This window comes from Symphalangus syndactylus, chromosome 14, assembly GCF_028878055.3.
Source record: "Symphalangus syndactylus isolate Jambi chromosome 14, NHGRI_mSymSyn1-v2.1_pri, whole genome shotgun sequence".
Lineage (NCBI taxonomy): Eukaryota > Metazoa > Chordata > Mammalia > Primates > Hylobatidae > Symphalangus > Symphalangus syndactylus.
Genome location: NC_072436.2, coordinates 11,423,800 through 11,450,786, shown reverse-complemented (window position 1 = coordinate 11,450,786; position 26,987 = coordinate 11,423,800). Strand labels below are relative to the sequence as shown.

The 26,987-nt window shown below is 54.3% G+C and overlaps 2 protein-coding genes across 3 annotated transcripts; both read left to right on the top strand.

Moving 5' to 3' along the window:
- Nucleotides 1-921: 921 nt before the first annotated feature.
- On the top strand, nt 922-10,609 carry OTOP2 (otopetrin 2). The gene is made up of 7 exons (XM_055241157.2): nt 922-1,046; nt 1,313-1,658; nt 2,269-2,405; nt 3,935-3,993; nt 4,377-4,510; nt 6,988-7,862; nt 10,070-10,609. The coding sequence occupies exons 2-7, from the start codon at nt 1,346-1,348 to the stop codon at nt 10,238-10,240; spliced, it is 1,689 nt and encodes a 562-aa protein (XP_055097132.1). The 5' UTR covers nt 922-1,046; nt 1,313-1,345; the 3' UTR covers nt 10,241-10,609.
- A 1,896-nt stretch (nt 10,610-12,505) lies between these two features.
- OTOP3 (otopetrin 3) lies at nt 12,506-26,859 on the top strand. 2 transcript variants are annotated; one of them, XM_055241155.1, is made up of 7 exons: nt 12,506-12,611; nt 18,324-18,707; nt 18,799-18,935; nt 20,190-20,248; nt 20,496-20,614; nt 23,539-24,353; nt 26,120-26,859. In XM_055241155.1, exons 1-7 carry the CDS (start codon nt 12,506-12,508, stop codon nt 26,288-26,290), a joined length of 1,791 nt encoding a protein of 596 aa, XP_055097130.1. In that variant the 3' UTR covers nt 26,291-26,859. The 2 variants fall into 2 exon arrangements, with proteins under 2 accessions (XP_055097130.1, XP_055097131.1); XM_055241156.1 differs by having other exon boundaries at nt 12,602-12,644; nt 18,291-18,707.
- Nucleotides 26,860-26,987: the final 128 nt, after the last annotated feature.

The window sequence follows — 26,987 nt, the reverse complement described above, 5'->3', positions numbered from 1 at the left end:
GGCGGCGGGGGCGGGGTGGGAAGGGGCGGGAGCCGCCCCCGGTCTTCCCCTGGGTCCTAAACACCCTGCATGCACCTCGACACACGAGGGTGACCCACGCGAGGCCCTGCCCTCCTCTTCAAAAGTGCCCACCCCGGGGCTCCGCCCTGTGACGCCCAGTCCGGGGACAGTCAGAGGTCTGTCCTCACTAGAGCCTGGGGTGCTGTGGCTCCCTATTTCTCCACCTGTCAGTGGAACGAACCGAGAGCTGGGGAGGGGTGCCGGAGGGCGGGGAGGGGGAGCCGGCCTGAGCCCCAGGACAGTGGACCTAAGAAGGGGCACCGGCACCGACCGCGGTTGGGTCAGCGAGTGGGACGCGCCAGGCCGCCGCTGCCTGCACGGAGTCCCTCGACCGCGCTCCAGCAGGGGACGCTGGAGGACTGGCAGCGGCTCCGCGCGCCGCGTGAAACTTCTCACCCAAGACCCGGAGTCCAGCGGAGCGCGGGCCGGCGGCAGAGGCGGGCAGGGCGGTGGGATAGAGGAAAAGGGAGCTTGGATCACTGCGAGGACCGTGGGGGCGAGGGAGACTGGGGTTCCCATCCCGGGCAGGAGCAGAAGAGCACAGGATTCAGGGTGCACCGAAGCTGGAGGGCGTCAGGGTGCCCGCGGGCTTTTTGGACGTCTCTTGAGCTTAGCTCTCGGGGCTCTGGGCGCCTGGAATGCTGCGCGCCAGGGCGCGGTGGGCACCGGGGGCGGGGTGCCCTCTAGGTGCCGCAGTGCGCGGCCGCGCCCGAGCCTGGCCGCAGCGGGGTGACGGAGTGGGGTCGCCTCTCAAAGGGTAAATATGAATCTTGCCTTATCTGGCTCCAGCGGGCTCTTCCCTAAATTCACCTTGGAGAAAGATGGATCATGTGAGCGGGACTGAGAGCTTTATGGAGCCAAACTCCCGCAGCTGTAAATCACCCTGTCCTCCTGGGTATAAAGCGCCTGTCCATCTCGGCGTGGGAGAGAGGAGACGCTCGCCGTCCCCTGACCCCCAGCTCAGCGTCGGCTCCAGGCCTAGCCAGGTGGGTGCCCCGGGCCAGAGGGCAGTCGGACTTGGGGAGTGGGGACCTTGGAGGGGTCCAACCGGGTGCTGCCGCTTCTGCTTTCTTCCCGCCCAGCGAGAGGGGCAGGTTCTGCGTTTTCTCTTCCCCTTTCCCAGCGCTTCCTCCAGCACCCGAAGCCCCAACCCTGCGGGTCAGGAACTCCCTAGTCCCCAAATCTAGGGATGAGATGGGGGAAGGAGAGCCATCAGGGTTGACCTGGAGTTTTGTCCGCTCCTCCCCTACAGTGATCCCTCCAGCCTTCTCCAGTCGCCCCCGCCATGTCCGAGGAGCTGGCCCAGGGCCCCAAGGAGAGCCCCCAGGCGCCGCGTGCAGGCCCCAGGGAGGTGTGGAAGAAGGGCGGCCGCCTGCTGTCGGTGCTGCTGGCCGCGAACGTGCTGCTCCTCGCCTGCACGCTCATCAGCGGCGGAGCCTTCAACAAGGTGGCCGTGTACGACACCGACGTGTTCGCGCTGCTCACTACCATGATGCTGCTGGCAACGCTCTGGATCCTCTTCTACCTCCTCCGAACCGTGCGCTGCCCCTGCGCGGTACCCTACCGGGACGCGCACGCTGGGCCCATCTGGCTCCGAGGTGCCAGGGGAGGTAGGGGTGAGGTGGGGTGGGCACAGCAGGGAGCTGCAGGCTAGGGCTCTCACAGGAGTTGCAGAGAGCAGATTGACATACGAGGGCGAGAGGTTCCCTAGGGAGGACCAAGAGGACCGGAGGGTGAGGTGGGCTGCAGTTAAGGAAAAAGAGGAAGGTAAGGGGTCCTGGGGGAGGGATGAATAGAGGGATGGAACCGGACCTCTTTGCCCCCGGTCTGAAGATTGGAGAAGGCTGGCTGAAGGAGGGCCTTTGATGGAGAGCAGGAACCAGAAGATGGCAGCCACTGAAAGAGCCCAGCGAGGGCCCTTTGCGGTATCCACACAGCCCCAAAGAGAGGGGGGCTCGGTAGCAGGTCCATCCATCCACCCACTCAGTCATACACTCACCCTTCCATCCACCCGTTCACCTTTCAGTCTGTCTATCCACCTATCCACTTATCCTCCCACCCTCCCCATTGACCCATCCAACAGTGCACTCACTCACCCGTCCACCCACCCATCTAGCCTTCCATCCTCAGGGCCTGTCCTCAGCTCGGCAGGCCTTCTCTCCTGCCTCTCTGATCCACCACCACCACCCACCCGCCCCTGGTTTCCAGGTGGGCTGGTGCTGTTTGGAATCTGCACCCTCATCATGGATGTCTTCAAGACTGGCTACTACTCCAGTTTCTTCGAGTGCCAGTCGGCCATCAAGATCCTGCACCCCCTCATCCAGGCTGTGTTTGTCATCATCCAGGTGGGTGGAGGAGTGTCGCTGTGTGGAAGAAGGGAGCTAACTCTTGGCCATTGGGAAGGACCCAACAAGGGGCTGGAGACCTGAGCTCCATCTGCCTCGTATCCTGAGCTATTAAGTAAACCAGGGACAGGGCTGTAGAGAGCATCACAGGAGTCCATCAATGTGGAAACACCTCATAATGAAGTAATATCTCAATGTGAGCTCCCAGTTGGAGCTCTGCAATGTTAGTTCAACCTAAGCAGTGCCAGTAGTTAACACCTAGGAGGTGTGAGTTGTGACAGCCAGCCCTGTCTCCCAGAACCTGGCCTGCCCTTCTTGGGTGCCCGTAGGGGGCTTTTGTGTCAGCCCAGGCTCCTGCCAGCTTGGTCCCTCTGTTCTGTATTTGTTTGGAAAGTAGGGTAGCCTGTAACTGGAATTCCTCAAACATTCGCTTTGTAGTTGTTGCTGCATAAACAATACTTTGAAAGATCTTCTGATTGAGCTGAGGCAGGACTGGGCTTAGATGGGATCAGAACAGCCCCCAGCCCTCTATCATGACAAAAATGGCACCACGGATGATGCCCTTCCCAGAAACATCACCCCTGCTGCCCAGGTTTTCACAGTTCAGCACACGTGCGGCTGTGGCATTTATGTAGTTTTAGTCTTTCGTATTTTGTGGGTTTGAAGAATACTCAGGTAAAATGAAAATATAGATATCCCCACATCACCAAATGCCACAGCAGGGATTCACAGGCAGCCAGACGGTAGCAAGGCCTGGTACGGCAACAGAGGAAGAGGATGAGCAGGGGATGTTGCCAAGCAAAGGTGAGAAGTCCACAGAGACTCCTTCCACCCTGAGCAAGACCTAACCTGAGGCTGGCCTTGCTCCCAGAAAAAAAAAATAACTAGATAGTCAAAAATCTACTTGACCCCCAACTCCACATAAAATAAACCCCACACGAGCAGGATTTTACATGTGATGTTTTGCAAACCTTTAAAGAATGGAGAACCACTATTTTATACAAACTGTGTCAGAACAGAAAAAGACAGTCCTCCCCACCTAATTTTTTTTCTTTTTTTTTTCTTTTTTTTTTTTTTTTTTTTTGAGACGGAGTCTCACTCTATTGCCCAGGCTGGAGTGCAGTGGCGTGATCTTGGCTGCAACCTCTGCCTCCCAGGTTCAAACAATTCTCCTGCCTCAGCCTCCCAAGTAGCTGGGATTACAGGTGCATGCCACCACGCCCAGATAATTTTTTGTGTGTTTTTAGTACAGATGGGGTTTAATAGAGATGGGGTTTTACCATGTTGGCCAGGCTGGTCTCAAGCTCTTGACCTCAAGTGATCCACCTGTCTCGGCCTCCGAAAGTGCTGGAATTACAGGCATGAGCCACTGCACCCAGCCTCCACCTCATTTTGTGAAGCTAAAATGAACCTGATAACTCAGTGTAAGGGTTCCTCAGGCGGAGAGAACAAGATGGCATGGACGTGGGTGCGCTGGAGTTTTGTCCATCTTTGGAGTAAATGACTGTCACCAATGTCTCTCATTACAGACCTACTTTCTCTGGGTCTCCGCTAAAGACTGCATTCACGTCCACCTGGATCTGACCTGGTGAGAACCGCAGCTTGATGCCTGTGCCTAGCGTGCTGGTGTTCACCTTGCAGGAAAGATTCAGGCTTTCCACCCTGGGGCGGGGCCTCTCTTTATGTCCCCTGGGAGGGGTTGCAGCCAAGGCCTCCTTGCTTTGTCAGGCTGACTTCCACTACCTTATGGGGCCCTTTCTCCCAGGGGAGGGAGTGGTGGTGGCCCCCAGGAAAACCTTCCAGCCCTCTCTTGGATGGCACACCAGCCAGGCTGTGTTCCTACCAAAATCAGCTTCCCTGTTCACACAGGGCCTGGCTGCTTTCTCATTTCTCAACACCAGCTCTCAGTATTGCTCCCCAAACTGCCAAAGGGTCACAGGCTTCTTTTTCCCTGCCCCCAACCCCAAACAGGTGTGGTCTCATGTTCACACTCATCACCAACCTGGCCATCTGGATGGCGGCCGTGGTGGATGAATCTGTGCACCAATCCCACTCCTACAGCAGTTCTCACAGCAACGCCAGCCACACCCGTCTCGCCTCTGACCGTGAGTTTCCTCTTAATGCTGGCCCTGTGGCTACCAGGCCTTGGGCTGGGTGCTTTGTGAGTTTATAACGTCAGTCTCCCGTGCCCCCATCAGGGCACAGAGGCAAAGGAGAGAACCAGGGACCTCCTCCTGCTGCAGGATCTACCTCTGCAGTACAGGTGTAGGTGACCCCAGAAGGGAAGTATCAGAGGCACCCTTTTATCCTTGAGGCTGCAGCCCAGGCCCCTTTGTCCAGTCTCCACCCCACCAAGAAGGGATCCAGGACCAGGTGCAGTGGCTCATGCTTATAATCCTAGCACTTTGGGAGGCCAAGGCAGGCGAATTGCTTGAGCTCAGGAGTTCAAGACCAGCCTAGGCAAGATGATGAAACCCCATCTCTACAAAAAATACAAAAAACTAGCCGGTTGTGGTGGTGCATGCCTATGGTCCCAGCTACTGTGGGAGGCTGAGGTGGGAGGATCGCTTGAGCCTGGTAGGTCGAGACTGCAGTGAGCTGTGATTGCGCCACTGCACTCCAACCTCAGTGACAGAGTGAGACCCTATTTCAAAAATTAAAAAAAGAGACCCAGACCCAGAATCCAGGAAGAAAGGGGCAAGAGTGATCAAGCTGGGAAAAGGGGAAGGGAGGCAGAGTGGTTCCGTAGTGCAAGCATGGATCAGATGGGAGAGCCCGGGAAGGAGGAGAAGGTGAGAAATAATCATGGCATCACAATGGTAAGGATGGCAATTTACTGAGGTCTCTAAGTCAGGCACTGTGCTGAGTGTCTTAAACACTCCATTTAACCCTCAAGACTTCCCTGTGAGGTGGGTACTCTCCCCATTCCCATGCATAGGTGCAGAAACTAAAGCAGAAAGAGCTTAAGTAGCTCACCCAAGGTCTAGCACTAGCATTCATATGCATCTTTGTTTTTAACCAATATGCTAAACTAAGGAGGAACGGGATCCAGTCTCCAGTCCTCATTCTCTGGACTTCTCTAGGGTCCCCCAATAGCCAGGACCAGACAAGATAACTAAGACATGCACGCTCCTAGCATGGGAGGGTCCAGCAACAGAAAGCATGGCCCCTGCCCTCAGGGAGACCCCAGCCCAGCAAGCCTTACAAAGAACCACCCTGCACAGAGAGGACTCCTGAGGGTGCAAAACCAAACCAGGGAGGTGATGGACTTCACATGGGGGCCTGCAGGCTGGAGAGAGGCCTGCCGGAGAAGTACCTGTCCCGGGTCAGAAGTCAGGCAGTGTGCATTGACTCTGCCTTCACAAGTCGCGTCACCACCTTAAGCCTCAGTTTCTTCATCTGCAAAACCAGCTGGGCTAGTTCTTAGGATGAAAAGAGACGTTTGCCAAGGCCCAGAGTATCCTACAAACACATTCTGGAGTCAAGACTCTTTTCCATGTGGTACAAACAGAAGTGATGGGAGGTCATGGTGGAGACTTGGGCATAGCAGCTGGCTTTCTGGGCTGAATCAGATGGTAGGGAGAGCTGTGAGGAAGCTTGAACTTCAGAGGTTCCCAAGAGAGCCACTTTCTATCTCAGGGAGCCAGGGCAGGAAGGGATGGAAGGAATGGAGTGGGGTGAGGTGAGCAGCCCTGTGGTTGACTGTTCTTTTGTTTTTTGTTTTGTTTTGTTTTTTTGAGACAGAGTCTCGCTCTGTCGCCCAGGCTGGAGTGCAGTGGCATGATCTCGGCTCACTGTAACCTCTGCCTCCTAGGTTCAAACAATTCTCCTGCCTCAGCCTCCCGTGTAGCTGGGACTACAGGTGCATGCCACCAAGCCCGGCTAATTTTTGTATTTTTAGTAGAGACAGGATTTCACCATGTTGGCCAGGCTGGCCTCAAACTCCCGACCTCAGGTGATCCCCCGGCCTTGGCCTCCCAAAGTGTTGGGATTACAGGTGTGAGCACCTGCACCTGGCCTAGACTGTTCTTACTGAGCACTGATGTGTCCCGTCTATGGCATATGGCACACAGTAGGTGCTCAAGAAATATTTGTGAAGTGAAGGAGTGTGCCATGCCCTGTAAAGGCATGAGGGATACCCTGGTGAATATAGCAGGCATGACAGACAGGGGCCCTGCCCTTAACAAAGGTCACAAGCTAGGCTGGGCGTGGTGGCTCACGCCTGTAATCCCAGCATTTTGGGAGGCCGAGGCAAGCAGATCACCTGAGGTCAGGAGTTCGAGACCAGCCTGGCCAACATGGTGAAACCCTGTCTCTACTAAAAATATAAAAATTATCCGGGCATGATGGCAAGTGCCTGTAATCCCAGCTACTTGGGAGGCTGAGGCAGGAGAATGACTTAAATCCGGGAGGTGGATCTTGCAGTGAGCCAAGATCACACCATTGCACTCCAGCCCGAGCATCAAGAGTGAAACTCCGTCTCAAAACAAAACAAAACAAAAAAAGAGTCACAGGCTAGGGGTGAGACCTCTCTAGGAAGGCAGGAGGGTAGTCCAGCCCTGTGTCTCTCTCTCCACAACAGAGCATGCAGGCAACCCGGTCGGAGGAGACTCCTGCCTCTGCAGCACGGCTGTCTGCCAGATCTTCCAGCAGGGGTACTTCTACCTATATCCCTTCAACATCGAGTACAGCCTCTTCGCCTCCACCATGCTGTATGTCATGTGGAAGAATGTGGGTAGATTCCTGGTCTCCACCCCTGGCCACAGCCACACCCCATCCCCTGTCAGCCTCTTCCGGGAGACCTTTTTTGCTGGCCCGGTTCTGGGCCTGCTGCTCTTCGTGGTGGGCCTGGCTGTCTTCATCATCTACGAGGTTCAAGTGAGCGGGGACGGGAGCCACACCTGGCAGGCCCTGGTCATCTACTACAGCTTCAACATTGTCTGCTTGGGACTCACGACCTTGGCCAGCCTGAGTGGCTCCATAATCTACCGCTTTGACCGCCGGGCCATGGACCACCACAAGAACCCCACGCGCACCCTGGACGTGGCCCTGCTGATGGGTGCCGCCCTGGGTCAGTACGCAATCTCCTACTACTCCATCGTGGCCGTGGTGGCAGGCACACCCCAGGACCTGCTAGCAGGGCTCAACCTCACCCATGCACTGCTCATGATTGCCCAGCACACCTTCCAGAACATGTTTATCATCGAGAGCCTTCACCGAGGACCGCCCGGGGCTGAGCCTCACAGTACCCACCCCAAGGAGCCCTGCCAAGACCTCACCTTCACCAACCTGGATGCCCTCCACACCTTGCCTGCCTGCCCGCCCACCCCCGGGCTGGTTAGCCCCAGCCCCTCAGACCAGCGGGAAGCAGTGGCCATCGTCTCAGCCCCCAGAAGCCAGTGGAGACGCCGGTGCCTAAAAGATATTTCTCTGTTTCTCCTGCTCTGCAATGTCATCGTGAGTAGCTGGGGGGAGAAAGGGTGGGCTTGGGAGAAGAGACTGAGGAAGGATGCTCTTGCAGGCTTAAGCCCTTAGCCTTCTCTGTCTTGCCCCCAGCCCGCCTGAGAATCTTACAGCTCTCTAGGAAAGGAGCAGGTTCAGAGAGGGCCAGCTGTAGCTTTGGGGCAAATGGCATCTCAGGCACTCAGCGAAAATGAAATCCTAGCGTTCTGGCATCTAGGCAGCAGATGGAGCTGGAAGGGTCCCAGGGAAGGTTGACACAGGGGCTGGGCAGAGGTGAGAGGAAGCTGAGAGCTGATGTGGAAGGTGGGGTCCTCACCCCCCAGTGGGAGGTGTGACTGGTCCTGGGAACTTGTGACCTGCCTGCTTCTCAGAATAATTGGAACAGTGTCAGGAAGTAGCGGAGACCAGCGTAAGTGTGAGCGGTCTGTTAGCAGAGTGAAGTGGGAAGGAGGGCATCTACAACAGCCACCCCCTCCCTAGTGACTCAGCAAAGATTAAGAACAACAGACTTGGCCGGGCGCAGTGGCTCACGCCTGTAATCCCAGCACTTTGGGAGGCCGAGGCAGGCAGATCACAAGGTCAGGAGTTCGAGACCAGCCTAGCCAACATGGTGAAACCCCGTCTCCACTAAAAATACAAAAATTAGTCAGGCGTTATGGTGTGCGCGCCTATAATCTCAGCTACTTGGGAGGCTGAGGCAAGGGAATTGTTTGAACCCAGGAGGCGGAGGTTGCAGTGAGCTGAGATTGCACCACTGCACTCCAGCCTGTGCAACAGAGTGAGACTGTCAAAAAAAAAAAAAAAAAAAAGCAACAGACTTCACCCAATACAAATATGTTCTCTGTATAGAAGTACCCCAGGGCAGAAACACTGGTAATGAAAGTGCATCCCAATAGCGAAACACTCTTGGTGTTTCTAGTACAACCCAAGACAGAAATGGCCCAGTGGGGGCTTATTATTACCTCTGATACAGAAACATGTACCTATGTGGGTACATCTCAAAGAGAAAAAAACACTTCTAATGAAGTTTCACTCAATAGAAAAACAATCCTTTCAGCTAGAACCTCCAATAGAAAAATATCCCTAATATAGAAAATTACTTAATGTGAGTACATCCCAGGACAGAGCAAGAGCCCCAGAGTGAATTCTACCCCATGAAATCCTACCTGCATGACGTACAGCAGTAGCCCTAACTAAGAGTCATTCTTAGTTAGGTCCCACTGTGAAGGGCCATCCACCAGGTCATGGTCCCCAGAGATGTGGGATGATGCCATGCAGGAGCCTTCCAACACAATCAATTTCACTTAAAAAAAAAACTGTGGTCATCAATCTCTGGCCCTACCAGCAGAATCATTAAGGCCCAGACCTCAGCATGTCTTGGACTGGCTTTGGTACCTGGCCCCCTGCCCTCTGGCCCCACCCCCACCTTCCACCCAGGCCTGGCTTATAGGCTAGGGGCCACCTTCTGGGAGGCTATTCTTGCTCCAGGTATCTGAGCCTAAATCACCTCCAGTAGCATCTTCTCCATCTCCTTCATTTTATAGGACAGAACAGGCTTAGAGGGGACTGCGATGTGCCCAAGGATGAAGTTAATCAGGGGTAGCGGTGGTGCTAGCCTAGAAACCTTTGTTCTTTGCTTCTTACCCACACCTGAATCTTCTGAGCTCATAGCCAGAGAGGAAGCAGGATTCCAATCCCCACTTCCTCCCGCTCCTGGAAAGGGAGAAGAGGATGAGGGAAGAGCTGGAGGGCAGAGCTCAGGGAGGGCTGGGGTGGGGTGGCCTTCTGTCTGAACCCCAAACTCCCTGCCTTGAGCCTGATACTGCCACCGCCATCCCTGTGCACACAACCCCCCAGGACAGAGCTGCTGATTTCGCTGTTTGTGCCTCTTCTTCTAGAGAAACCTCTTCTCCCCTCCCCGGTCCCACACTGAGGCCCTGCTAAGATTTTGGGAGAGGTGATCACAGGTGGACTCCTAGCCTGGGGATTGCAAATTCAGTTGGGGTCACTTCCTGAGCCCCTTAGAGAGTGCTAGGTCCTGTCCAAAACGCTAGAGTTGCCCATTCACTGACACCCAGCCCTCCGTGTCCACCAAGCTAGAAGGATGGGCCCCCATCTAGCAACAGCCCAGCAAAGCCCACAGAAATGACCCACAGGCATCCATCCAGGCCAGCTCCTGAAATGCTCCTCTCTCCACACAGCTGTGGATCATGCCTGCCTTCGGGGCCCGCCCTCACTTCAGCAACACAGTGGAGGTGGATTTCTACGGCTACTCCCTCTGGGCGGCCATCGTCAACATCTGCCTCCCTTTCGGCATCTTCTACCGCATGCACGCTGTCTCCAGCCTGCTGGAGGTCTACATGCTGTCCTGAGGCCTCCAACTGAGGCATGGGGGACAGGAAGAGGGGGCTCAGTTCATGTGCCCGCTCAGATACCCTCTGGGAATGAATCCCAGCTGGTGCCATATGACAGCCCATTTCCTGCTGGTCCCAGAGTGGGATTTTCACAAAAGTTATTTTTCCAGGTTCAATCTTTAAATCACAGTCAGGACAGGCCCATCCACCCCAGTATGACCATGGGGCATGAGGTGACTGGGGAAGGGAGACCTCTCCTGGCAGCATTTCTAGGACCCAACAAGATCTGGAGGTGCCGGCTCTGGCTCCATCTCTAATCCCCCGCTGTGGCCTGGCCAGTGCACTGCCTGGAGCTGGAAACCAATAAACCTGTGATTTGCCCCCATCCCCACTGTTTGTCTCTGTTGTCCCGTCTGAGGTGGTCACAGGAGAGGATCTTAGGAGTCAGAGCGGGAAGGGTCTGTGGAGATTTTCAGGTCTCAAGTTTTGCAGTGTGTGAGCAAAATCCGAGTGGCAGACTAGCTACAGAGTGGGTAACTGGAGTTCCCAAACTGCCATCTTCCACTTCCCTTTATCTCCAGGTGACACATACATATAACCTTTTTTTTTTTTTGAGAGTGTCTCACTTTTTTGCCTAGGCTGGAGTGCAGATAACTCACTGCAACCTTAACCTCCTGGACTCAAGAGACCCTCCCACTTCAGCCTCCTGAGTAGCTGGAACTACAGCTACTACTGCCACCACACCTGGCTAAATTGTGTGTGTGTGTGTGTGTGTGTGTGTGTGTGTGTGTGTGTGTGTGTGTGTGGAGATGGGGGTCTCATTGTGTTGCCCAGTCTGGTCTTGAACTCCTGGGCTCAAGTGATCCTCCCGCCTCGGCCTCCCAAAGTGCTGGGATTATAGGCATGAGCCACAGGCATGAGTCCCATGACACAAGAAAGTTTAGGAAGCAGTAACCTAGTCTAATGTCTGCATTTTACAAAAGGAAGCTGAGGCCCAGAGAGATAAAGTGACTTGCCCAAGGTCACACACCTACAAAAAAATCCAGAGCCTTTCTGCTAAGAACAATAATTTTCAAACTTTCTTTTCAAGCAGAACATTTTTTTCCCTTCAAATAAAATATTACAGGAACACAGGTTTATAACATAGATATAGGCCGGGTGCAGTGCCTCATGCCTGTAATCCCAGCACTTTGGGAGGCCAAGGCAGGCAGATCACTTGAGATCAGGAGTTCAAGACCAGCCTGGCCAACATGGCGAAACTCTGTTTCTACTAAAAAATACAAAAAGTAGCCGGGCATGGTGGCGTGCACCTGTAATCCCAGCTACTCAGGAGGCTGAGGCAGGAGAATCACTTGAACCCAGGAGGCAAAGGTTGCAGTGAGCCGAGATCATGCCACTGCACTCCAGCCTGGGAGTCAGGGCAAGACTCTGTCTCAAAAAAAAAATAATTATATATATATAAACAAGGCAGTTCTAATTTAAAAGGAGTTGGGAGTCTCAGATCCTCACCACTTGGGCCTCCCCTGACTTCCCCCTGCCCCAGAAGGTCCCCTAGGAGCTTCCCCTAAGCCCTAGGGTTTCTACTCTACAAAGGGTATAGAGAGGCTTAGGAGGGAAGACAGCAGAGAGATGGGAAGGAGGCTCCACAGTTAGAAGAAGAGTGAAAGGGGGTGGTGAGCATGCAGAGGCAGAGGGAGGGGAAGGGCTGGGAGAGGGAGGGCTGGGCGGGACCCATGGAGCGGATGGCATTTGGGGGAGATCATGGGAACAGCAGCACCTGCAGCTCAGGGGACTTTGAAGAAAGTGTGCCTGGACCCTGTCAGCAGGAGGTGAGTAGTTCTCAGAGGCTGCAGGTGGAGCTGAGGAGGCCTCCTCCCCTGTCAGAATGGGGCTGTGCTCCAACTCTCCCCACCAAGTTCAGGTTTGACTTAAGGGAAACACGGGGTCCTGCGAGGCGGCCTCCTGGCCTGGGGCTAGGTGGGGTACAGGAAAAAGCGACTCCAGGCCTGGAGGGAGGGCGTCCATTCCCAGCTTGATCACCAAAGGAAAACGAGGCCTGAATCCCGCAAGCTCTTTACTGCGGGCCTAAGAACACTGCACCCCTCTCCACCCCACCCGAGGGCTGGCTGCGAGTTGGAGACCCTGCAGGCCCGCGCCTGCACAGCCCTCAGCCCCGCCCGCTTGTCCAGCTGCCTCGCAATTGGCTGCACCCTCTGGGTCCGAGCCCCCGGCAGGGTAATTAACGAGGGATTAATGAGATTTCCAAAGTCAACAGAAAAATCGATGGGCCGCGGAGCCCGAGCGGCGGCTGCGCAGTCCCGCTGGGGTAGGGCGTCGCGGGCATCGGTCTCACCTGGACGGACGATCCGCTCAGCGCCCGCAGTCGGTGGTTAGCCCGCGGCGATGCCTCTCCAGGCCTCAGGTAAGCCAGGAGCGCCGACGGAACTTTCCCAGCTTGCGCACCCCAGACACTGGCACATACTACGCCCTCAAAAGAGGGGTTCACGAGTAGGGGCTGCAGGGATTGGAACGGGAAAGCGGGGTGACTGTGGAGAGGTCAACTCCCTTTGATCCGAGGCCGGCCCCTTCACCCGCCCCCCAACCCGGGCTCCTCGCGGCTACTCCTTTCCGTGGACCCCGGGGGCACAGAGGGCCTCAGGGCGCGGCTCCTCTCAGCCGGGTCCACACAGCAGAAAGTGGGCGCGGAGGCCCGGGGTGTGGGGTTGGTTGGGGCTGTCTGGACGCCCGGTCTGGGGCACGCAGGAAGCGGCTGCCCTCGGCCCCACAGTCCCTAAAAATGGCTCTGAAGGAAATCCCGAGGGCGCCCGCACTCAGCAGCCTCCTCGGAGCCGGCCCTGCGTTCCTGGGCCAGGCGCCGGGCCCGACGGCTCCGCCGCTTTCATCACCACTCCAACCGAGACCCACAAACCAGTCCGGCGTCCCGGCCCTCCCTTGGGCTGGCGTCGTGCCCAGGGGCGTGCCAGGGGGCGGCGGAGTCCTGCTTGTCAGTTCCAGGTGCCCTTGCCCTGGCCTTCTGCCCGAGACCCCAAAATGCGCAGTCCTGCCCCCTGCCCAGCCCGGGACCAAATTCGCTCCTTTGAGGGCCCACTCCAGCGGCCTTTGGAGGGTTGGACTCCAGGGTGGGAGACGGGGGAGACTGTCAGGGCAAAGACCCCAGAGGGAGAGAACCTGGAACCTTGTCCCCCAGTGTCCCCTCCAGGCCTCCAGTCTGAATAAAATCCACCCTTGAAATTCACCAGTAGTCCCGACCCTTCCCAGCTCTCCAGGACCTCAAAAGAACGGGAAGGAAATGCAGAGATAGCCAACACTGAGCTTTCCAGGTGCCAGGCATTACCGGAATTACTCTCTACCCGTGCTTCTTGCATGTATTAAATCATGTCGTTCTGACAAAGCCCCTATTCGGCACTAATCCCCTTTTTTTTTTTTTTTTTTTTTTTTTTTTTTGAGACAGGGTCTAACTCTGTCCCTCAGGCTGGAGTTCAGTGTCGCAATCACAGCTCACTGCAGCCTCAGCTTCCCAGGCTGAAGCAATCCTCCCACATCAGCCTCCCGAGTAGCTGGGACTACAGGTGCATGCCATTACACCTGGCTAATTGTTTGGTATTTTTTGTAGAGACAGGGTTTTGCCATGTTCCCCAGGCTGGTCTCCAACTCCTGGGCTCCAGGGATCCGCTCACCTCAGCCTCCCAAAGTGCTGGAATTACAGGCATGAGCCACTGCAGCCAGCCTCGTTCCGGAAGTCTTTATTGAGCATCTACTTCGCACCAGCTACTATTCCATAGTTGTGTATCCGTTTTGCAGATGACAACACTGAGGCACAGAGTCTAAGTAGCTCTCTGTAGTAGTCTCAGTAGTCTAAGATGACAGAGGTAATAACTGCTGGAATCTGAGCTCTTGATCATTAATCTACCCTGCTTGGGGGCTGGCGGAGAGGGTGCGGGTTTTGAGGAAGGTGAAGTAGAGCAGTTAGAGTTGGGAGATATGGAGCAGGGAGGCATCCTGGTGAGCCCCAGCCTTGCTCAACTTGGGTGGGGGAGCTTAGGAGGGAAAGATATCATCTGGAGTCTCCTCCCCAGCCAGCCTGGAAACAGTTCAATGGGAAGGGTCTCTGGTGCTGAAAATTCCCCCAAAAGATGCCAGAGTCAGTGGGCAAACACTAGGTGAATGTCACATCTGCACTAGGTTTGGGGGGTCCAAGTTAAGCAGGACCTGGTCTCTGTCCTGGAGGAGTTCCAGGCCTTAATGGGAGCCAGCCACACCCACTGCACACCAAACAGGGCACACCTACTCTCAATAGAGGGGAGTGGCCTCAGCAAAGTAGCACCAGAAGGCTTAGGCAGAGAGGAAGGCTTTCCAGGTGGGTGGGGAGGATGAGCAAGTGGCGGGAGGCAGGGGGGGGCAGAAAGAAGAGCAGTGTTCAGGAGGGATGGCAGGAGGCAGGAGACCATGGGAGAAATGCAGAGCTCTCTACCTGGGCCTGGGTGGGTGTGGGAGGCAGGTGCCTTGAGTACGGCAGGGGAGGTGGGAGAGGGAGGAGACAGAACTTGGGCAAGGATGACAGAGTGGACTGGGAAAGGAGAGAAAATCATTTATAGAAACTTGAAAAGAGGCTCAAGTTTTAGTGCTCCATCTGCCCCAGAAGAGAACAGCAAAAGGTATAAATATGGAGCAGGTGGAGAATGGGAGAATATGACAAGGGGAGAATGGGAGCTCGGAGAGGTTGCATTTTCAAGCCAGATATGGTGAGGATCTTCCGGTGCTGCACAGAGGGCACATCTGAAGCTCCTGAAGCCCGGGGTCTCAAGGGAGAGACAGAGCAAAACGCAGCTAATGGAAGCAGAGGATGATGGGTGGTCAGCGTGGGGTGAGGTGGGAGTGCTGACGAGGGAAGGCCACAGAGAGGAGGGGGGGTCTCTGCCGAGTCCTGAAGGACAAGCTAGAATTACCTAAGGGGCAAAAGGGGTAGGGATTAAAGGCAAAGGATAGGGGGTGGGCAAAGACTGGGGGCATTCCAGGAAGTGCAGCAAGATGGTGTAGCCCAAGGAGAGGGGAGTAGGGTCTGCAGACAATGCTAGAGGGGTAAGTTGAAGCCAGACCAGGAAGCAGCAGCAGCTACCCTGCCTTGGACAGAGAACCTGGAACCTTGTCCAGGCCCATACTAATCATACACCTCTCATTTTGAGAGGCCATGCAGGCTGTGTCAGTAGTTTGGACTTTATACTGAGGGCAATTAGTTGCCTTTGCAGGACTTTCAGTAGGGGAGAGGCACTCTGGGCAAGGAGACCAGTCCAAGAGAGCGAGGAAGGGAGCCCAGACTAGGTAGTGGTTGAAGTCAAGAAAAATCCAGGCCAGGCATGGTGGCTCACACCCGTAATCCCAGCACTTTGGGAACCTGAGACAGGAGGATCACTCGAGGCAAGGAGTTCAACACCAGCTTAGGCAACATAATGCGACCCTGTCTCTGCAAAAAAAAATTAAAATTAGCCAAGGGTGGTGGCACATGTCTGTAGTCCCAACTACTCATGAGGCTGAATTGGGAGGATCACTTGAGCCCAGGAGTTCAAGGTTGCAGTGAGCTATGATGGTGCCACCGCACTCCAGGCTGGGTGACAGAGCGAGACCCTAGCTCTAAAAATAAATAATAAAAATCTAAGAGCAACTTGTGAGCTGGAATGAACAAGCTTGGGGCCTACGAGAATGTAAGGGATGAGGGGAGAGGCAAAAACGACACCCAGTTCTCCGCTAGGAGTTGTGGAGATGGAGATGTCACTCTGAGATTGTGACATTAGGAAGCAAGAGAATAGGAGCAGTGAGCACCTAGAACCCTGAGCCCAGAGCACAAGGACAGTGACAGGACCAAGGAAGAGCCTGGGAAGAACAGGGCGTCTCTAGGGAGCCTTCTGGGTCAGCTCAGCCTCCCCACCAGGAGAGCACCCAGAAGCAGCGGAACCATCCCCACCCTCAACAGCACTTCAGTCCCACCAGGAAGAAGGAGTGTCCAGTGGGGAGAGTATGCTGGACTCAGAGCTGCAGGCATTGGATGGCCCAAAATCTAATCTAAGCAAGTGGTGACGAAGTGGTTGGCCTGTGTGAATGCTTGGGAGAGGTGAGGAAATGGCAGGAGACATTCAGGAAAAGAGGAGGGTAAAGATCGTGTTTCCTACGTTATGCCAGGCACTCGTGGGACTTCCGGGAACAGGGGGAGAGGCACAGAAATGGAAGTCAGTGCCTTCAAAGTCAAGGGAATGGCAGCGGTGCTGGTCCAGGCCTGTCCCAGCTCTCAGCAGACATTGTAAATCAACCCCAGAAACTTTCCCCTAAACCTTTAATGTACTTTAAAATTATTTTATTTATTTATTTATGTTTAAATGCAGAGTCTTGCTCTGTCACTCAGCTTGGAGTGCAGTGACCCAATCATAGTTCACTGCAACCTTGATTTCTGGGTTTCTTTTTTTTTTTTTGAGACGGAGTCTTGCTCTGTCGCCCAGGCTGGAGTGCAGTGGCGCAATCTCGGCTCACTGCAGGCTCCGCCCCCCGGGTTCACGCCATTCTCCTGCCTCAGCCTCTCCAAGTAGCTGGGACTACAGGCACCCGCCACCACGCCCGGCTAATTTTTTGTATTTTTTAGTAGAGACGGGGTTTCACCGTGGTCTTGATCTCCTGACCTCGTGATCCATCCGCCTCGGCCTCCCAAAGTGCTGGGATTACAAGCGTGAGCTACCGCGCCCGGCCGATTTCTGGGTTTCAAGCCATCCTCCTGCCTCGGCCTCCTGAATAGTTATGACTATAGGCATAAACCATCATACCTGGCTAATACATATATTACACACACACACACACACACACACACATATATTTTACTTTTTTTTTTTTTTTTTTTGTAGAGACGGTGTCTTCCTATGTTGGCCAGGCTGGTCTTGAATGCCTGGGCTCAAGCAGTCCTCCCACCTGAGCCTCCCAAAGTGCTGAGACTACAGGCATCAGCCACCATGCTCAGCCTAAAATTACTTTTAATTACATAAGTACTGTGCTAATTTTTTTAAAAAAACTATAACAGTAAAGCTAAAAAGTCTGCTACTCCCAATCCCAGTACTCTCATCCCAGAAAATGCCTATTGTGAAATTGATGGATATAATCTAGACCAGCAGTCCCCAGTCCCCAGGCTGCGGACCAGTACCGGCCCATGGCCTGTTAGGAACCAGGCTGCATAGCAGGAGGGAGCATGACAGCCTGAGCTCCACCTCCTGTCAGATCAGCAGTGGCAATAGATTCTCACAGGAGCACAAACCCTATCGTGAACTGCGCATGCGAGGGATCTAGGAACCCCTAGATCTAATACCCAATGATCTGAAGCGGAACAGTTTCATCCCGAAACCATCCCTCCACCCTCCATCCATGGAAAAATTGTCTTCCACGAAACTGGTCCCTGGTGCCAAAAAAGTTGGCGAGGGGACTGCTGGTCTAGACATTTTAAAAGTAACCATATAGGTACTTGTAAGTTCCCATAATACAGTATTGTTTCAGATCACACCATTCTTCCCTACCAAGCCCAGACACAGCCTCAGGATGCTTCTCTACAAAACATTTTAGGCAATCATTTCCCAACCAATCAGGGTCAGAATAAGAGAGGCCACCAACTTGCCCTTCCTGGTGTCAGAAGTGAAAGTCCTACCAGAAGGCGGAAAGACACCGCTGCCTTTTCATGGCAAAAAGTCACAGCCCTGGAAACTGACCAGGCACTAGGCAGATGCTGACTTTAGGATGAGGCACAAGTCAGGAAGTGGGGTTGAGAGGGAGGACATGATCCTCACACCAGTCAAACTAATTCCCCGTGTTTATGTGCAGCACAGGAGGTTTCCGTAGGGTCTCCTGGTCTGTTTGAACCTCCTCAGGTCCTGTAAGGTAGATGGGGCAGCTGCTATTAGTTCCAATGTCCCAACCAGAGAGGCCGCATAGCTGACCCTGGGTCACACCGAGGTTAGGGGCAGGGTGGACTTGAACCCAGGACAGACTGGCAGTTAACCCAGGACCCTTTCTCCATCTCCAGCCCCTGCGGAGTCTACACCCATGCCTTCTCCAGAAGCACAGGAGACTGAAGCAGCCCCAGAGAAGGAGAACCAAGTGGATGTGGGGGCCAAGGAGACAGCGGCCGCCACCCGGCCCCGGCAGAAGTCCTGGCTGGTGAGGCATTTCTCCCTGCTGCTGCGGCGGGACCGACAGGCCCAGAAGGCCGGGCAACTCTTCTCGGGGCTCCTGGCCCTGAATGTGGTGTTCCTGGGTGGGGCCTTCATCTGCAGCATGATCTTCAACAAGGTGGCCGTCACTCTGGGTGACGTGTCGATCCTGCTGGCCACGCTGAAGGTCCTCTCCCTGCTCTGGCTTCTCTACTATGTGGCAAGCACCACCCGCCGACCACACGCCGTGCTCTACCAAGATCCCCACGCGGGGCCCCTCTGGGTGCGGGGTGAGTGTCAAGGTGCTGGGGGGCTGGGCAGGGGTGGGGAGGGAGAGCCGGTTCCGGGCAGGTGCCAACGCCCGCCCGCACTTCCGGCCAGGTTCCCTAGTGCTCTTTGGCAGCTGCACCTTCTGCCTCAACATCTTCCGAGTGGGCTACGATGTGAGCCACATCCGCTGCAAGTCACAGCTGGACCTTGTCTTCCCTGTCATCGAGATGGTCTTCATCGGCGTCCAGGTGACAGGCTTCTCCCGTCCCCACACCACCGAGGACATACCCTATCTACCCATGCCGTGCACACACCTCCCACTACCTATGCCTAGGAACAGCCACACAAGCAAATACCTAATGTCCCAGGGTCTTTGCACACACACCACGCCCCTCACACAAGTGTCCACGTCCACACATACCCAAGGGTTCCTGCATCAACACACACACCGTGTCACCGAATGTAGACACTTAGAAGTCCAGCTGCCTATGCGTATGTAGGCAGATCCCTGGCTACACACTCCCTACATGCACAAACCTTCTCTTAAGAATAAAATCTCGGCAGGGTGCAGTGGCTCACGCCTGTAATCCCAGCACTTTGGGAGGCCGAGGCAGGCAGATCACCTGACATCAGGAGTTTGAGACCAGCCTGGTCAACATGGTGAAACCCTGTCTGTACTAAAAATACAAAAATTAGCCGGGTGTGGTGGCGCACGCCTGTAGTCCCAGCTACTCGGGAGGCTGAGGCACGAGAATCACTTGAACTCAGGAGGCACAGGTTGCAGTGAGCCAAGATCATGCCACTGCACTCCAGCCTGGGCGACAGAGTGAGACTCTGTCTCAAAAAAAAAAAAAGAATACAATCGGCCGGGCACGGTGGCTCACACCTGCAATCCCAGCACTTTGGGAGGCCGAGGTGGGTGGATCACAAGGTCAGGAGATCGAGACTACCCAAGACCATCCTGGCTAACACAGTGAAACCCCGTCTTTACCAAAACTACAAAAACAAAATTAGCCGGGCGTGGTGGCGGGCGCCTGTAGTCCCAGCTACTCAGGAGGCTGAGGCAGGAGAATGGTGTGAACCCGAAAGGTAGAGCTTGCAGTGAGCCGAGATCGCGCCACTGCACTCCAGCCTGGGCAACAGAGCGAGACTCCAAAAAAAAAAAAAAAGGAAAGAATACAATCTCCAACTTCCTCTTAGGTTTCTCTTGTCACCAGGCATTGTGTTGCGTGCTTCGTTCCCACTGTCTTATTTCCCCCAACAAGAAGGCATTTCCCCAAAGGGTGGGCTTTTTGGTCCCTTTTCTCAGCTGAGGCAACTAAGGCTCAGAGATGGTTTGCCACTGACTCAATACCACACAGCAAGAAGCAGTAGAGCCAAGATTCCGACCCAGTCTTTCTCCCTGTGTCTTTCACTGTAAATACACACATGCGCCCCAGGAACTCACACTGCGGTCCCACCACCTCCACCAGCCCCCGGGCTCAAGGCCCTGTCTCTTTCAGACCTGGGTGCTCTGGAAACACTGCAAAGACTGTGTTCAGGTCCAGACCAACTTCACTAGGTAAGACTTCTCTCCCTCCCAAACCCTCTGGCCTCTCTGTCCTCCCCACCACTTCCCTGGTCAGGGTGGCCCTGGGGCTATAGGTTAGTCTGGGATGTGTCCTAGGTGGCCCCAGGGCTGCCTCTTGTGTCCTAGTGCCAGCGTGACACTAGGGAGTGAGGGGTTGCCCCACCAACAGCGGATGGTGAGGGTTTGGCGCCTGGGGAGCCGGCCAGGGTGTGTGAGAAGAGTGTGGCACTTCCCCCAGGTGTGGCCTGATGCTGACCCTGGCCACAAACCTGCTGCTGTGGGTTCTGGCCGTTACCAATGACTCCATGCACCGAGAGATCGAAGCTGAGCTTGGCGTCCTCATGGAAAAATCCACAGGTATGGAAAGGAGACCAGGTCTTCCTTGCCCTGAAACACACAAACACACACACACACACACACACACACACACACGCTACACTCTCTAAAACAGATGAGGCTCGGTAGGTCTATAGAGTTGGGAGCAAATTCTAGAGGCCAGATTAGGAATCAACAGAAAACTGAAGTTTGCCAGTGGTCCTCATGCCACCCCATCAGGTGCTGACGCCCTGCACCCAACTCCAGGTGTCCAGCCAGCCATCAGCAAGCCAGCCACTGATCCTGGCCCAGCTAGCCACTAAGTCCTTCAGGTATGCACCCCACCCATGCTATTTGCATTTTACTTGCAAGCAACTCAACAGCCTCCAGGGCTGAAAGGAATATCTTCCTAGTACAATTTTAGGTGCCTGGCCTTATCAATCAGGTAGGACGGAAGATTTCTGGGCAGAAAAAATCTCCCAAGATTGTCCCACATGCCTCACCTCCTATCCTAGAGGCTGCATCCCATACCCTACATGGGAACACTGCTCTGTGGGATTGAGCCACACCTGTATGTACATGCCCCACCCCACCCCAGGTGGCATCACCATCACACCCTGCAGCCCAGCCCTCCCAGCACATCCACACATTCACATACCCGCTGCATCAGTCACGACACTCCTGTGTACTGTGAGCATTCTATATACTCTGCTTGTGTTTCTCAGAAAAGCTGTGCAAAGAGAGAATTTTTGCCAAGTGACATCATGGATTTTGATATTATAAAATAATTCAAGGCTGGGCACAGTGGCTCACGCCTATAATCCCAGCACTCTGGGAGGCCGAGGCAGGCAGATCACCTGAGGTCAGGAGTTTGAAACCAGCCTAGCGAACATGGCGAAACCCCGTCCCTACTAAAAATACAAAAATTACCCAGGCATGGTTGTGGGCGCCTGTAATCCCAGCTACTCGGGAGGCTGAGGCATGAGAATCACTTGAACCCGGGAAGCAGAGTTTGCAGTGAGCTGAGATCGCGCCATTGCACTCCAGCCTGTGTGACAAGAGTGAAACTGTCATAAAATAAAATAAGATTCAAGCATTACAAATAAGTAGAAGAACAAGACATACCCATCACCTAGGCATAATAATTATTAACATTTGGCCATATTTATATATTTTTAATTTTTGCTGAAGTACTTAAATTACAGAAATCATGACATTATATCTCAAAATATTTCAGTATGCATCTTTTTTTCTTTTTTCTTTCTTTTTTTTTCTTTTTGAGACAGGGTCTCGCTCTGTCACCCAGGCTGGAGTGCAGTAGTGCAATCATAGCTCACTACGGTTTCAAACTTCTGGGCTCAAGCGATCCTCCCACCTCAGCCTCCTGAGTAGCTGGGACTACAGGCACATGCCAGCACACCCAGCTGATTTTTAAAATTTTTGTAGAGATGGAGTCTCACAAAAAAATTTCTGAGCCCAGACTCCTCTCAAACTACTGGGTTCAAATGATCCTCCCTCCTCAGCCTCCCGAAGTGCTGGGATTATAGGCATGAGCCACCATGCCGGACCCAGTGTGCATCTCTTTAAAAAGAGATGTGTTCCCCCACATGACCACAATGCTAATACAATTGTTAACAAAATCCTTTAACTTCATTCTATCCTCTAAATCAATCTATATCCCACTTTCTCCAGTTAGCCCCAGAAATGTCTTTTACAGATGGTTTGTTCAAACATGCAATGCATTTGGTTAAGTCTAAATTGGTGTTTTCCCAATGACCTTGAGACTTGTCAGGTTGCTTCCTCCTGGCAGTGTGTAACTCGCATCCCTCTCCCCTACTTTTCCTTGGAATGGGAAGTATGGACAAAATCTTGATTAGATTCAGGTTAGATATTTTCGGCCCCAGCTTCTTCCAGGTGATGCTGTGTGCTCTGAAGGACAGCGATGGCAAGGTACTAATGACTGATGACCTGACACTGAGTGCTGCTAAGGCCGATCGCTGGGTTCCACTGTCACAGCCACGGGTTTTCCCTTGAGCCCAGGAAGTAATCTGTGGAGGTGACATTTGGCACCAGAGACATCATGTGAGGGTTTTTGGGGTTTCGGTTTTTGGTTTATTTGAGACACAGTCTCACTCTGTCACCCAGAGTGGAATGCAGTCCTGGGAACAGAGCTCACTGCAGCCTCAACCTCCCAGGCTCAAGTGATCCTCCCACCTCAGCCTCCCAAATAGCTGGGACTACAGGCATGTGCCACCTGGCTAATTTTTGTTTGTTTGTTTGTTTGTTTTTGGTTTTTGCTTTTTGTTTTTGAGATGGAGTTTCGCTCTGTCACCCAGGCTGGAGTGCAATGGCACAATCTTGGCTCACTGCAACCTCTGCCTCCCGGGCTCAAGCCATTCTTCTGCCTCAGCCTCCTGAGTAGCTGGGATTACAGGCACGTGCAACCATACCCAGCTAATTTTTGTACTTTTAGTAGAGACAAGGTTTCACCATGTTTCCCAGGCTAGTCTTGAACTCCTGACCTCAGGTGATCCACCTGCCTCAGCCTCCCAAAGTGTTGGGATTACAGACGTGAGCCACTGCACCCAGCCATGTTTTTTATGAGACGAGGTCTCACCATCTTACCCAAGTCGATCTTGAACTCCTGAGCTCAAGCAGTCTTCCTGCCTTGGCCTCTCAAAGTGCTGGGATTACAGGCATGAGCCACTGTGCCTGGCTGGCATCATGTTTTTAATGCTTTGCATAAGCTTGGCATCTGAAGTCTTCAATTCCTTTGAAAAAGAATGACCATTCTGCGAGATTTGTGATTTCTTTGCCTGTGCCTCAGTTTCTACATCTGTAAAATGAGCGGCTGGGTCTTTTGCAGCTCTGGTGTATTCCAGGGAATGGGAGGTATCTGTGTAGCCAGTTTCCTCAGAGCAGGGCCTGCCTGAATGTCTGTCCCTCCCACCCTGCCCCCCTCCCAGGCAATGAGACCAACACCTGTCTGTGCCTCAATGCCACCGCGTGTGAAGCTTTCCGGAGGGGCTTCCTGATGCTCTACCCCTTCAGCACTGAGTACTGCCTCATCTGCTGTTCTGTGCTGTTTGTCATGTGGAAGAACGTGGGCCGCCGCGTGGCACCCCACATAGGTGCCCACCCTGGCACCACAGCCTTCCACCTGCACGGGGCCATCTTTGGGCCGCTGCTGGGCCTGCTGGTGCTTTTGGCAGGTGTGTGCGTCTTTGTGCTCTTCCAAATCGAGGCCAGTGGCCCTGCCATTGCTTGCCAGTACTTCACCCTGTACTATGCCTTCTATGTGGCCGTGCTGCCCACCATGAGTCTGGCGTGCCTGGCGGGCACAGCCATACACGGGCTGGAGGAGCGAGAGCTGGACACAGTCAAGAACCCTACCCGCAGCCTGGATGTGGTGCTGCTGATGGGTGCTGCACTGGGCCAGATGGGCATCGCCTATTTCTCCATCGTGGCCATTGTGGCCAAGCGCCCACATGAGCTGCTCAACCGCCTCATCCTGGCCTACTCGCTGCTGCTCATCCTGCAGCACATCGCTCAGAACCTCTTCATCATCGAGGGCCTGCACCGGTGCCCACTCTGGGAGGCAGTTCCCGAGGGCCTGGCAGGAAAGCAGGAAGCTGAGCCTCCCCGCAGAGGCTCCCTGCTAGAGCTGGGCCAGGGCCTGCAGCGGGCCTCACTGGCCTACATCCACTCCTACAGCCACCTCAACTGGAAGCAGCGGGCACTCAAGGAGATCTCACTCTTCCTCATCATCTGCAATATCACAGTAAGTGGCTGGGCTAAGGGGCCTGGGGGATAGAGGTGGCCAGGCAGACCCAGAAAGCCTCACTCAGGAAGGGATGGATCAAGGACACATCTTTTTTCATCTAGCTTGATGCTGCTTAAGAGTGTCCCCCCAGTTCCCTACAGGGTGCCTGGCATGAATGAATGTGCCAAGCACTTGGCTAAGCGCTCTTCACAAACAAATATGTAAGACTTCCGCTCTCCAGAAACTTCCTGTCTAGTTGGGAAGACACCACTGAATTCATCATCCCTGGATTCAGTCAAAGGAAGAGATCAGGAAGTACCTGATTTTCTAAGACACTCCTAGTGGAAGATGTTGATAATGGTTGCCCAGCTTCTGGTGGAAGTCCCAGGTACACCTTTCCATGCAATATCTCTATACTTCATTGAATCATCACAGTAACTCCATGCAACAGACACTATTGCTGTCCCTTTTCACAGAGGAGGAAACTAAGGCTTAGGTTATGGGACCTGCCCAAGTACCCACAGCCTGTAAGTGGCAGGGCTGGGACAACTCAGGGTTGTTTGACTCCAAGCACTCAATGCACTGAGAACATACCCCAGAAATGAAACCTCCGTTCCAGGCAGAGAATAAATTGGCTCTAAAGTGCATTAGGAGCTCAGCAAAGGAACTGTGGGCCTGCGTAGCCAAGGAAGGCTTCGTGAAGGTTTGATCTGAGCCCTGAGGAATGGGTAGAATTTGGACAGGAAGGTAGGAGGGGGCAGGGGGTCATAACTAGCAGAAATGACAGGGCACAGTGGCTCACACCTGTAATCCCAGCACTTTGGGAGGCTGATGGAGGAGGATCCCTTGAGCCCAGGAGTTTAAGACCAACCTGGGCAACACGGGGAGACCCTGTCTCTACAAAAAAAAATTTTTTAATTAGTCTAGGCACGGTGGCTCATGCCTGTAAGCCCAGCACTTTGGGAGGCTGAGGTGAGTGGATCACTTGAGGCCAGGAGTTGGAGACCAGCCTGGGCAACATGGTAAACCCCATCTGTACTAAAAATACAAAAATTAGCCAGGCATGGTAGTGCACACCTGTAATTCCAGCTACTCAGGAGGCTGAGGCACGAGAATTGCTTGAACCCAGGAGGCAGAGGTTGCAGTGAGCCGAGATCGTGCCACTGCACTCCAGCCTGGGTGACAGAGTGAGACTCTGTCTCTTAAAAAATAGTAATAATAAAAATAAAAATTAGCCAGGCATGATGGTGCATGCCTGTAGTCCCAGCTACTTGGGAGGCTGAGGTGGGAGGATCACTTGAGCCCAGGAGGTTGAGGCTGCAGTGAGCTGTGATCCTGCCACTGCACTCCAGCCTGAGTGACAGAGTGAGATCTGTCTCAAAAAAATAAATAAAAAAAATAAAAAGTAGCTAGCCGAGGAGTGAAGCCCGAGCTCAGGGTACAGGGTGGGGGTGCCCAGCTTGACAGAGCAGGTGGCGCGCTGAGAATTCCTGCTTCTCCCCACACGTGGCAGCAGCCTGGGGTCTCCTGACCCATCTGAAGTTCAGGCTGGCCACAGGCAAGCTCACGGAGATGGCTGGGGATGGCTAAGGCCTTCTGCACTACGGCGCGACAGATCTGGGGGAAAGAAGAGCTCATGCTGAAAGCCCAAGGGTTAGAAGAAGATTGAGTGGGAGGTGGGGGTGGCACTGGAGGGGCTGCAGGTTTGGGGGCTGCCTCCCCTGAACTGAGTGCCTTGGGACACAGGAGAGCCCTTCCCTAACTCAGCACATCCTCTCCCCCAGCTGTGGATGATGCCTGCATTTGGCATACACCCAGAGTTTGAGAACGGGCTAGAAAAGGATTTCTACGGCTACCAGATATGGTTCGCCATCGTCAACTTCGGCCTGCCTCTGGGGGTCTTCTACCGCATGCACTCTGTGGGAGGCCTGGTGGAGGTCTACCTGGGGGCCTGAGGCTCCCCACCCCCAGCAGAACCTCCAAGTGCCAAGGCGGGGAAGATGGCAGCCCAGACTCTGAGCAGATGCCTCATTCTGAGGTGAGGAGACCAGCCTGAGGCTCCCAAGGCCTCCTGCTCCCCAGGGCCTCACTGAAGGGGAGGGCACTGCCTAGAGCCAGAGGCCAAGGGCAGGGGCCTGGACACTGAGCTTCTGATGCCCATGGCCAGGCCTGGGCACATGCCCGCCCCCTGCCTTCCCACCACAATCCGCAAGCCAAGGGTGCACCCCAGGAGACTGGCAGGGGCCCCCTCACGGCTACTCTCTGGGAGGGTCAGACCTACATGACCGAGTCTGGGGAGCTTGGCGAGGGGCGACCCTCTCCAGCCAGGCCTCAGGGGTCTGCCCGCTCTGCTACAAGAAGAGCACCTGGTCCAAGTGTGGCTCTGGACATCCTCAGAGCTCCGAGCTGGGAGGCCAGCTCCTTTCCCCACACACCTGTCTCCTAATGAGCTCATTCATTAGCTGCCAGGCGGGGTTCAACAGCTCTCTCCTGCAGCATAAACCCTATTTGTTTGATCGATTGCATTCAGGCTCATGGCATTTGTTCCCAGGGACAGAACTGCTCCTCCGGACATGGTGGGAAGGAATGATCCTTTTGAGAAGGGCTGTGGGGCTGGGACAGTCATGCTTCTGGGCCAGGAGGGGTCTAACC